Genomic DNA, 12,137 nt, shown 5'->3' on the forward strand with positions numbered 1-12,137 from the left:
CACACTCATAAGATTTTCCACTTGAATTCTTAATTTTCTTAATGCATCAAGATGGAGAACTACTTGAGGTTTTTACAGATTATTTTCTGTTACTGACTTTGACCAGCTGTTAAGTAGGAGGTTGTCAAGAATTAGTTATGACAAGTAGCAAAACAGCTTTCCACACATGCTAAACAATTGTTTTATATAGATTCCAAAATGTTGTGGGGTTTTTTTAAATCTTTTTTTCCTTTTTTTTTATGTTTTCTTATTTTTTTGGGTAGTTCACCTATGCACTTTCGGAGCTGATTATCAAGGTGCTAAGTGAGGACTACACTTAACTGGTTTTATGCCTGTTTAATTTGACATTAGGATTTTGAAACCATAGTCTGTTTGGTTTAGACGTTTTAAAGAACTTTTGAAAGGCTCTGCTAAGCTAAAGAAATAGTTATTTTTAGTAAAGGATCACTGTCAAGTAAATGTCTTGCAGTACTCTTCTGCACTCAATTGTTTATACTACCTTCTTTTCAACTTAATAACTTTTAATTTTCTTTCTCACTAGTTCTGTTGATTTGCATTTGGCATCCATTATAAGGGACAAGGTTCTTTTCTCTGTTTCATAATTAAATGAAGAACTTCAGGACAGTTTATATGATATCTTTTTAGTTTACATAGCATATAGTGTATAGCTATTCATTTTTTTTTAATACTTAGAAAATATTTTTATAAAATAGACATTTTTGACTGTTTATAAAAGTGTTTCTGCTATATATATAAATAGAAAAATACATAATTTTCAAATTTGTAGAATGTGACTTCTTTATTCTTCTTGTTGTTAACTTTCTCCCATAATTTAATGGCAAACCTAATGGAAATCAGTTACTAAGTGTAATGTGTGATTGGATTCCTTGGTGAATCAGAAGGCGGCTCTAACTCTGAGAATACACTTTTAAATAGCTACAGATGTATCCAGCTCTGTTAGTGACTGTATCCTTGGGCTATGGAAATTTGACTCTGCAAACCATTCAAAAGTCATGAGACAAATTATGAGCATTTAAACTATTTTCTGCCATAATCAAGCATTTAGAATCTTGCCTGAGAATAGATTATTTGGAGAGAATAATTTCAGTAAGACGGGACTGTTTCATTTATCAATACTGAATACTGCAATCATATGGTCAGTTAATTCAAAAGAATCTGCAGGTCACAACACAGTTCCCAACCTTAGCATCCAGGATCTGTAAAAAAATTGCAGAGCATAGAATTTTCACATCTCAAAAGAAAAAAACCCTCAGACAACAGCATATCTCAGGCATTGGTGACTCCACTAGGGTATTGGTTACCAGAGAGAATTGATGGGTGATGACAGGAAACATACTGTGATTCAGAGAAGAAAAATCTCTATTGGGCCTCTCCAGTCTGAACTGGAAAAGGAAGAGGGCAAACAGCTTTACATTGAGTCACTCTCTGGCAATCAGTTTTATATTCAATTTTGAGGAAAAGAACAGAAAATAGACAATTTCCAAGGTTTGCAAGAAAGGTGAGATTAAAAAATGAGACACCAGTTTACTCCTTACAGAAAGAGGGGGTGGGTGTTTGTTTTGTTCTGCCTTCTGTTCTTGGCTTGATGTTTTTGACTTGGAAATCACCAAGTCCATTTTGGTGAGATCCAAACTTCTCATTTTCTTGGTGTTTGTTTGTTTGTTTGTGTTTTTTTCTTTTAAATCATATTGAATTCTAATAACATGCCTCTGAAAGACCATCACATTGATTCCTGGAGGCTGCCTGTACAAACATCATTCATTCTAATATCTACAAGGATTTTTTTAGTAAATAGGCTGGTGCCATTTACTTGGAAGAGCATTTGACTTTCTGTTAGAATACTTTGAAAGATGAGATCTTTTTTGTGAGCATGCCTGTGTCTGGAATGATTTTGTAGTCGAATATTTGCTAATTTCCCTAGTTTTCTGCTTTTTCTACAACTTTCTGTAGTTGCTTTGCCTTTTAAGACATTTTAAAGTGCGTAACTAAATCTTCCTCTGTTACTCAGCAATGATAACTATTTAAAGTTGTGGATGTGTTTGCATTGCCGAAGGATCTGTGAATCATAGGCAGACTCCCAAGACAAATGCTGCTTGTGGCAGGTAGACTGCCTGCTTGATTAAAAGTTTCTGGACTCTCACAAAAAGAAAAAAGAATGTGTCTATAGTTCGATACTGTAAATTCTGTTCATAACAAGATGATAGGAACAAAATATCTGTATGATACATATTCATCTGTCAATAGCTAGTAGGGACATGTGAACAAATCTTTTCTAATTATAAAATACTTCAAAATTGTATGCAAGGAAAGTAATAAACGTAGCTTAAATCTCATCTTGAATATGTAAACTGAACAAAATGAACTAATTGCTGTGTCTAGGAACTTAGCCATGGCTTGGTATTTGTTAAAGTTTTCATTCTATCTTCTCATTCTAACTCTTCTAAATAACTTTAAAAGTTTATGGTAAATGTAAAAAAACCCAGCAGAATTTGATCTGGAAGGTTTTCAGGGAATGCAAAAGTAGCTTATTCAAGTTACTTGTGATAATGTTTTATTCCAACGGAGAGCAGCTTCTGTATTAAATCAAGATAAATAAGTTGGGGATACAGAAAACCACAAATGTATTAAATAGGGTTATTGTATGCTGAATTCCAAATTGTAAAAATTACTCCATTTTATGGCTAATTTTATGGTTATTACTTAACATACATTGAAGCCTTATCTAGCTGTATGACCTAGTCTCAGCATTCAGGTGTTCAACTGTGCTAAACCTTTGAAAACCATAGGAGATTACATTTTACTAAAGAGTTAAATTTCTAAACCAGGAATCAATAGAGAACATAACAGCATCAGTGAAGAGATAACATGGTATATATATGTGATTATATAGGCTGTGTGTGCCCTGCTGAAAAACATGGAGACCATTCCTCTTATTTTTGTTTATAAAGGGGAATAAGTATGTGTATGGCTATTTAGTTATAAAACCCTTCTGGAGAGGGACACTTGGAGTTCTTACAAAGACATTACCTAGATGGGATCAAAAGTGGATGAAATTTAAGTTTTGTCTTCTTTAGCTTACTTAACATTTCAGTCTCTGCTGGGTTATTGTGGCAGACAGTAAATATGAATTGATTGCCCATGTTATTTTGATATATAAGAGTCAGGATTAGTTATTCCGCTATATATTTAAAAGCATTATTTTTTGGCAGTGAACTGCTTTGCCATAAAGTAGGTTGAATGATCTTGATGCATGCTCAGTTGTGGGATTTTAATCACTGAACACAAACAGAAGTAGACAGCCATAACCATTAGTGGTCCGTGAGCCTAATAATTTTCTGTCACATAGAAATCTGTTGTTTCATATTCTATTAATTCCAATACTAAAACTGTTTTCAGATATCTGTGAATTGGTAGATTTAAGAATGCACTGAATTAAAATTGTATGGAGTTAATTTGAAGAAAAAAATATGCACTTGAAAATGAAGTATCGCTTTAAATATGTTTATTGCTACTGTCACTTTTCATTGTCTTACACTTAAATAATATGATCTTAATATTTTACAGATGAAAGCCCAAAAGCTGATAAACCCAAAGTAGATGAGGAGTGTGATGAAAATGAAGAAGATAAAGACTACCACAGGAGTGACCCACAGATTGCTATCTGCCTTGACTGTTTACGAAACAATGGGCAATCAGGAGATAATGTTGTCAAAGTGAGTGGTAAAGATAATATGTGCTGCTGTTGTTGCAGAATAGCATCTTGCAGGAACCAAATAATTTTATAACCTTTAATAAGACACCTTAATGTGGTGATCTGTCTCCACCTCCTCACTTATTTAGTTCTTTTGTTTGAAGCATTTCAGTGCATCTTGGAATTTTGCAAAAAATACAGTTCCATACAGAAATCCATTGGTGACCATGGATTATTTTGTCTTTATATGAAGTATAGTTTTGTATTCTACAGCCTTGATGGTATATAACTGCATTGCACAACTGATTACAGCATACCACAGGTGTACTTAAAAAGCTAGCTGTAGAGGAGCTGCCTCACACTTTCAGGACTGCTCTCTTCCCATGCCAGCGTGAAGCTGCTTTTCATATATGTTGTGTCCTGAATGACTGGGATCTGGATCTTTTGTGCCCTTGGGCAGGTCACTTCCATCTGTAAAATGTGTAAAGTAATACCTGCTAACTGCTGTTTTAAGAATTAGGGGTATTTGGTCTCTATTCATGAAGGGAAGATTACCTAATGCTATCAAATCTACAAGAAAGTGTTCAGAAATCCTCTTAGATTTTGATTTAATATTATTAAATTACAAAGGCAAGAATTATAAAAGATATTTAAAATTTGTCTAATAAAGCACTACTTACATTTTCTGTGTGCCGTGTTACATGTGTAATTTCGAAAGTTCTTAGTAAGAAAGTTTTGATTCAGCAAGAAAATATACATATATGTTATCACCGTGTTTATTCTAAATAGTAAGAAATCTGTATCTCCATTGCCATGTAGGACTCTCAGGTTTCCAGCTCTCCTGTTGAATCAAAACTGCTAGGCTCTGGCAGAATTGTAGCTTCTTTGTATTTCACCTAGATTATTTGAGGATGTTTTTACTTCCTTTTTCTCTCAAGGACTGAAGAAATTCTAAGAAATGTCACATCTGTTTGACCCCCAGTGTTACTAACACAAACAGATTATTTAAATTCTTCCTTTTGGTGGTTTTGGTGGGGTGGTTTGTTGGGTTTTTTTTCCTCCCTTCTGTATTTTTTGGATGGGTCAAATGAACTTGTCATCTTGTCCATTTTGCTAAAAAGTGAAAAAAATGAACCTCTGGTGCCAATATGAATTAGAGGAGAGTGCAGTAAAATTGGTTACTGGTTGAAGAAAATATCAATTACAGCTGTTCTTGCAGTACAAATTCTAACATGTTTTTCTGTTTCATTGCTGTTGCTTTAGGGTTTAATGAAGAAATTTATCCGCTGTTCCACTCGAGTGACTGTGGGAACTATCAAAAAGTTTCTCAGCTTAAAATTAAAACTTCCAAGTTCTTATGAGGTACATTTGAAAGAATGATGCTTGTATTTTTATTTCCCTGCAAAGTATTAAGGTTTTATGAAACTTTATCATATTTGAACTTGAGTATATTGAGAAATATTTATTTTAGCCCAATCACTAAGTACTGTTCAATATTCCAAGTTACATTTTCTGCCCTTAAATGAGAAGTAATCATTTTATCACAGTGACTGAAGTTTCTAGTTAGTGAACTCATACAGTTCTCGTAAATTCAGTTTGTTGCTTACCTGTAAGGGACACATACATTAGGTTTTGATATTTTTCTGCAAAAAATAAATGCCTTCTCTTTCCATGTGGGTAATGAAAAAGTCATTTAATACAGCTTTGGGCTAGTAGCTGTTGGGGTAAAGGAGAGCTCAATTAAGACATGCACCAAACTACTCTGCAGTTTATCTTTAGGTATAAGAAACTATCCAACAATTACAAAGAAATGAGGAATAACAGCATTTGAATTTTTCTAAATGCAGATACTTTTTTGCACCTTCTCTGGAAGTAACTGGAATTTGATGAGGAGAGAATCGTGCACTTTGCTGCATGAGTGATTTGATTTTGGCCAAGGCTGTTCCCTGTGGGGATGTCTTAACATGGTTGAAGGTGTAATGCATGGTGAAGCTGGGAAGTGTGTGACTCCTGCCTCTGCAGGGATACAGGAATTTTGACCTCAGCACAATTTCTTCAGCCAGTTCTTTTACAGGAGACAACGACTGTAGAAACTGCAGGCTGCCTTTAGCACAAATGGCAGCCTCCCAGCTTTGGTCAGAGGTAGGGCTGAGTTGGGTCAGGTGCACAGGTTATTGGAGGGCTATATGCAGGAGTCCGTCAGATTCATGACATGCTGATCAGCCATTTTGCTGTTATTTGGTTTTGTTAATTATATTAATTTAATCCACCTTTGGCACCTTAATGGCTATGGTGTTATGTAGTATCTGCTTACTTCAACATTTTGACCCTTTTTTTTTTTTTCCCCTCTAAAAAACAGAAAAGCATTATGGCTGCAGTAATGAAAGAACTGTAAAATATTTTCAGTGGAGGGTAAAAGTAAGATGTTATAATACAGGTCAAACTTATTTTCCACAGTAAGATCCCTACTTTTATTTTCCTTTTGCCTTCAGTTAATGAAGAGTAATGTTTGTATACTCAGAAGTGTATTTTCTTTGTCATTTATAGTTATTTTTAAATTACTTCTTTAAATTGCCTTTTCTTAAATGAAAATTACAGTAATTCTGTAGATCTTTGGTTATGAAAGTGTTGACATATCAAGAAGGCCTTCAAAATACAGCACAAGGCTTTCTCTACAAACAGATACTGTGTAGTATTGCTAAATATAGGGAGTGTTTTATCTACTACTGATTTACTATGTAGTTTAGCAGACTTTCTTCTATTGACACTATAATTGAAAACTTAGAAGTGAAAATAAAATGGAATACTAGTGTACAAAGTAGCATATTGTCAGTATGTTGTAGTTCTCCAGGGTTGATGTGCATTTTTGATGGAATTATTGTATAATGATGCTCACTTAGGAGTTCATTTAGGCATTAACATTTTGTGTCCCTGTGTCTTACTGTTTGTTCTGTTGTATTTTAAGCTGGATGTACTATGCAATGGAGAAATCATGGGAAAGGATCATACTATGGAATTCATCTACATGACAAGATGGAGACTAAGAGGCGAAAACGTAAATGCTGTTACATTATTAAATGATGTTTTGGTATATTTATTATAGAAAGTATACATGCTTTCACAGCTTGTTCCAAAATATATTCTGTCATCCTTCAAAAAATCCTTATTTAAAAATGCGTTTTGCATGTTTTCTGGATTTCTTGTGTTAAACCCTACAAGTGAACCCTGCAGCACATATATTGTGTGGATTCTGAAACTTAAAAATAGCACTATACATGGGATATATACTATATATACTCTATACACTATACAAGGGATCAGGTTTACATGGAAGTTATGCTCAGAGTTTTAGGTCAGGTGTCTGAAAACTCAAGCACTTGTTCTTTTTCTGCATTTGAATTTGCTTTTAGTGACCTTTTGAGGTTGGGGAATACTAATCCCCAGTAGTTGGGGAATCTGTATCCAGCAGTTCTTTATTAAGAATCTCTTTTATTCAGCCAGTAAACTGAAAATGACACTGAAATGTTATTGGTGAAATCTAATTTTTGCTACTATTTCTGTTAATACTCATTTTTTTAGATACGCTGTGTAACACTAACATACAGATAACACAGCTGAATGGGTTTTCCTTGCTCCATGTGTATATTTTAGAATATTTCCTTTAGTAAGAGACATTTCTTTCAGGTCTGATATTCCATGTGATTTAGTGGCCCTTATAATGCCTTGTAAATTTTTTTTTTTTTTTTTTAGAAGTCATATCCCCATTTGTTTTCTTTGTTTTATACATTTGTTTGTGTTTATTGCTTTGAAGTAGATGCACATTTGTTGTCTATCTCTACCGTGGAGGTTGTATTGGAGTGCAGCTTCAGTTGAGCACTTAACATATATATCTGTAGAAAATTCCAGACTTTCTGGATTTATTTTTTTTTAAGCTTCCTAGTACTCAGAATAAAAAGCATTGGGGCACAGACAGAAAAGACAGAGGACTGAGCACATTGTAGAGTTAACAATTCACAAGTTTCTTAAAGTTTTACTTTAATCTGGAGGAGGACAGATAGATTTTGATAGGAATTAGGGGAGTTAATATATATAGGCAAGTATTCATTAAATCTGAAAGGAATACTGCACTGAAATTTGATGATTGCTGAAACCCCAGTACTGTACCAATGATGAGCTTGAAGTAGTATTTTTTTCCAGTGCTGCCTTGAAACCAGTGGGTATTTGTTTGGCTTGCCCTCTTATATTTTAGCTAGCATTGGCTGTACTGTTGGGAAGTGTTGACGCAACAACTTTAGTGATCATGGAATTCTTTCATGACATGTAATACTGCCACCTCTGCCTACAAATGGACTTCAGACAGTTGCATGGGTTTGGAAGCAACTGTAACTATCATTTTGACAAAAAGGATGTTATTCGTGCTAGTTAATTATTTAAAAATTCTCAGAATTATCGTTTCTAACAGAATTTGAATATAAAAGTTGACAACTCTTGATAAAATTCATAAGATGTGTTTACATACACATAGTATAGCCAGGTTATGTGTACACCTTTTCCTTTCAGCATTAAGTCACTCCCCTGAAATCAAGAGAAGACAGAATAAAACCTGTACAAATTACATTGTACTGGTAATAAATCCAGTAACATCTGGGCTTCTGTGATTTTGTTTTCCTTAACGGTGTTGGGTCTTGTTACAAAACAGAAGTTGTAAATTGATTAACAATCTTTTCTTTTGGCTGAAGATCAAGTAAATCCATTATATCCATCTTTGGTACTATTCACCATGAGCTTGCACCATGAGATGTACCTGTGGACTTTACATGAGGAGGCGTAGCAAAGGGAGAATATCCACATATACATTAGAGAGGTCTTTCCTTTTTTAAATGAGTAAATTAATTTCAAGCTTTACATTTGCAAACTTAAAAAAAGAAAAAGCATTAAATGGTGAATGTGTATGTCCAGCTGTGGATGCCTCTTATCTGATCAGAAAATCATCTCCTTCGCAGTTTCGGTGTCAGAACTGCTCATCTTCGCAAGTCTGCTCACAGGATGGCACTTTTTATCAGGTAAGAGGCACTCACGACTGTACATACTACAGTCATTAAGGTCCTGTCAGCACTTCAATTGTAATCCAAGTTGTGGAGTTTTTATAATTCCTTACTAGAAAGTGCTAAAACTCTGTGAACAAGGCCTGAGCATTTTTGTTCCTTCAGAGAAAGCTTTATTGAATTAATAAATAGAACCCATTCAGAAGGTTTAGGGATTTCTTTTACTTTACATAATGCTGTTTATCTGTTTATTAGAGAGATGTCATTCTGTAGACCGGTATCCCCATCAGCCTGGAAGGTTTATCTACCTCTTCTATTTCATCCTTCTTACCAGTAGCATTGGGCAGCACTGACAAGGGACAAACTAAAGAGTGTGGGTTGAAAGAGACTACGCTGATTTCATCTCTTTATGGCAATTCATATGTTCTTTTTAATAGAGTGAAGAAATGTTATATTTTTCTAATACTGTATTCCTTTCGCATCTTTTAAAATTAGAAATGAATAACGCCTTATCTCTAGAACGTAACAAAACCAAAACCTTCAGAACTTGCAAACTGACGTTGATTTCTAAATTTCATTGATCAGTCTGGTTCATACCCACATGAAAGAATATTTCAGTTTCCTCATTGAGAATTTTGATTTGAACTAATTTCTAAAAGTTACTTTGGAAGTTTGAAATAATATTTTTGCTTGAGCCAAAAGCTGAAGTTAATGATGGAGAGTCACTTCCCACTATGGGTGGGAATGACCTGCTGCAGTCATGCATGCTTCAATGAGTAGAATTGTCCAGCATGGAGCATTTTATTTGTATAGTTGCTTTGTAATTTTGTGTGCAAAACCACTGAGCCTCACTGGTTTGCATGGCAATTTCACTGAGGTGACTGTGCCTGTGTGCACTTCCAGTTAATGTGAGTACTTTTAGAGACTTCATATATATATTTAGTACTTTTTAGACTTTATATAACCACAATGAAAAACATGTGAAATAGCATTTAAGTGATGTGGTTTTCACATTCAATGCCATAAGAACAGAGATCAAGTAGTTTATGATACTACATTTGTATGTAGTATGATACGTAGTATTTGTATGTAGTATGATACTACATTTGTAGTATCATATGTTTGTTAACTGCAAATGCACGTGGTGCTCCCTGTCTTCTCTCCTAAATGCTCCTGCTATTATGAATACCTCTGGATTTATGTTGTGATTTCTCTACACTCCATTTTGTAAATCCCCAGCAAGCAAACAGCTATGTTCCTCTGCCTCGTGGCTGAGACAGTAAGATTTTCCTGGGGTTTATGCTATAGAAAACATTCAGTGTCCTAATGAAGTTAATAGGAAAACAGCAGATTTATGTAAAATGCTAGCAGACTGAAAAAATAAGACATTTAGTAAAGGACTTTGCAGCAACAACTGCCCAGAGCATTTTCTGGAAGCCCACCTATTCTTGCCTCCCCTTCTACAACAGTTTTGTCCAGTTCAGGGATCCAAGCAGTTTATTTGCCCCCCCCCCCCATTTGTTTTCTTTTTTTTCTGGTAAGAACTAATAAAAATATATCAATAGATCTGAAGTTGAGGATTTGGATTGTGGGAGAAGTTAGCCTCAGCTCTCAGAAAATCAGCTGACGGCTATTTGACCTTTCTTTTCTTATCTTTCTTTTTAATACTGGCTCAGGTTAACTAGTGCTGACTACTAGTATAGCAATGAATCTGTGTATCTATAAAAATCAAACCAGGTACATCATCTGTTAATAGACTTTGGTTTAGAAAGTATAAAATTTCAAGATTGCTTTTTCTCAAACACAGCAACACAGAAAGAAGAGCAGTTGTTTGAGCCCTCTAAGTACGTGTGTCAAAACATAATCACGAAATATATAAAAGCATAATCATGAAATATATAAAAGCATATACAGGAGTTTTATATTAATGACAAATAACTACAACTAACCGACTTAGAGATTGATTATGGATTATGGATTATGAACTATGGGTAGGAATTTAACTGTTGAAATATATACAGTTAGTTTATATAAATAAAACTGATTGTCATACACAGTGGTAATCTCTGGCTATTCTTAAGGCAATCTTTAACTGCATTTTACTATTTTTTATGAATTATGTCTTCATTTTTTCTTGTCTGTGTGTGTTGTTGTTTTTCTCTTGCTTTTGTTTTCAGTCTTATCCTATGGTACTTCAGTATCGACCTAGAATTGACTTCGGTTAGACCAAAGGGCCAGATCCCACTGAGATGAATCCTGCACTATTTGTTTACCCATCGACAGATTGCACAATGAATGGATGTGCCTGGATTAGGGGGGGACACAACCAGATTTTCAGCATGCAAATAAGGACATTGTCTTTCTTAAAATTGTCAGTTGCATCTCTGTTGTTTTTATTAGAGCAAGCCAAGTGCCATTCTGCTACTGAAATGTGCATAAGATATTTGTGTATCTTACGAGTGTGCTGCAGATCATAGCCAAAATCATGAAGTGTACAGTCGAGATTCAAAAACTATGACATATTTTTTGCTTGCGTGTTAGAAAATTTTTCTGGTCCTAATATTGATTACACTAGCAAAATGGCAGAGTGCTCATTCCATGTGGTGTTGCAGTTTCACACACTTAACTATTTTACTGGATATTGTTGTTTAAACCATAGAGTACTGTACAAATAACTAAGGATTATACCTTGAAAATATTTTGTATAGAAAATATATTTAGAAAAGTGGTGATTGGGCCACTACTTTTTTCTCGGTAAGTTTCTCATGGGTCCAGGTATAGCTCACTCATGAGTGTGCAACAGTCCTTTTGCAGTGAATGAAGATTGATTACCTTAACAAGAGATGTAGAACATGGTGATTCAAAATGGTAATTTAAAATCTTCTAAGTAGATTCTGCTAATTTTGCTTAAAAGCATCGCAGCCTTTGTGATTGCACTTTTCTATGGTTTCCCTAAAGACTGGAATTTGGGATACTAGCTAATTTAGGAAAATATCTTCTGGTCAGATTACATTTCTTCTAATAAACCCTCCCTAAAAAATGAAGTTAAAAATAATGTAGATGTCTACGAAACAAATAAAGTTCACTAGAAGACCACAACAAAGGCAAAATTTTACATAATTATTGCCTTTCATAGTAAGCAGTTCCTTTTAAGATTAGTTGGAGGTGTATAAGACAGGAATAACATATAGCTTTAATTACATTATATATCTTTTGTGACTACCTGGAGATTAGAATTCATTACAGAATTTTTCATTAGTTAAAGTCACATCATAAAATATTTCCATGAAATTAGAGGTAATGCAATACTGAAGATAAGCAGTCTGACCAAAATAATTGTTCAGGTCATTCTTTTTCTAAGACCTGTTAGTGCTGGATAA

General features: G+C 34.3%; 1 protein-coding gene across 4 annotated transcripts in view; it reads left to right on the top strand.

Annotated features, from left to right (window-relative positions):
• Positions 1-11,801, top strand: part of PCGF5 (polycomb group ring finger 5) — a 69,682-nt gene extending 57,881 nt beyond the window's left edge. For 3 of the 4 annotated variants that reach the window (XM_061348942.1, XM_061348943.1, XM_061348944.1), the window contains exons 6-10: positions 3,586-3,734; positions 4,976-5,074; positions 6,678-6,767; positions 8,716-8,775; positions 10,935-11,801. In XM_061348942.1, the coding sequence (XP_061204926.1) occupies positions 3,586-3,734; positions 4,976-5,074; positions 6,678-6,767; positions 8,716-8,775; positions 10,935-10,982 (446 nt within the window). In that variant the 3' untranslated portion in view covers positions 10,983-11,801. The remainder of the gene's footprint in view (positions 1-3,585; positions 3,735-4,975; positions 5,075-6,677; positions 6,768-8,715; positions 8,776-10,934) is intronic. The other variant, XM_061348945.1, reaches the window with a different exon arrangement.
• The last annotated feature ends 336 nt before the right edge of the window (positions 11,802-12,137 follow it).

The sequence above is a fragment of the Neopsephotus bourkii genome, unplaced genomic scaffold, assembly GCF_033783945.1.
Source record: "Neopsephotus bourkii isolate Nb327-2 ecotype Australia unplaced genomic scaffold, CSIRO-AGI_Nbou_v1 NB_379, whole genome shotgun sequence".
Lineage (NCBI taxonomy): Eukaryota > Metazoa > Chordata > Aves > Psittaciformes > Psittacidae > Neopsephotus > Neopsephotus bourkii.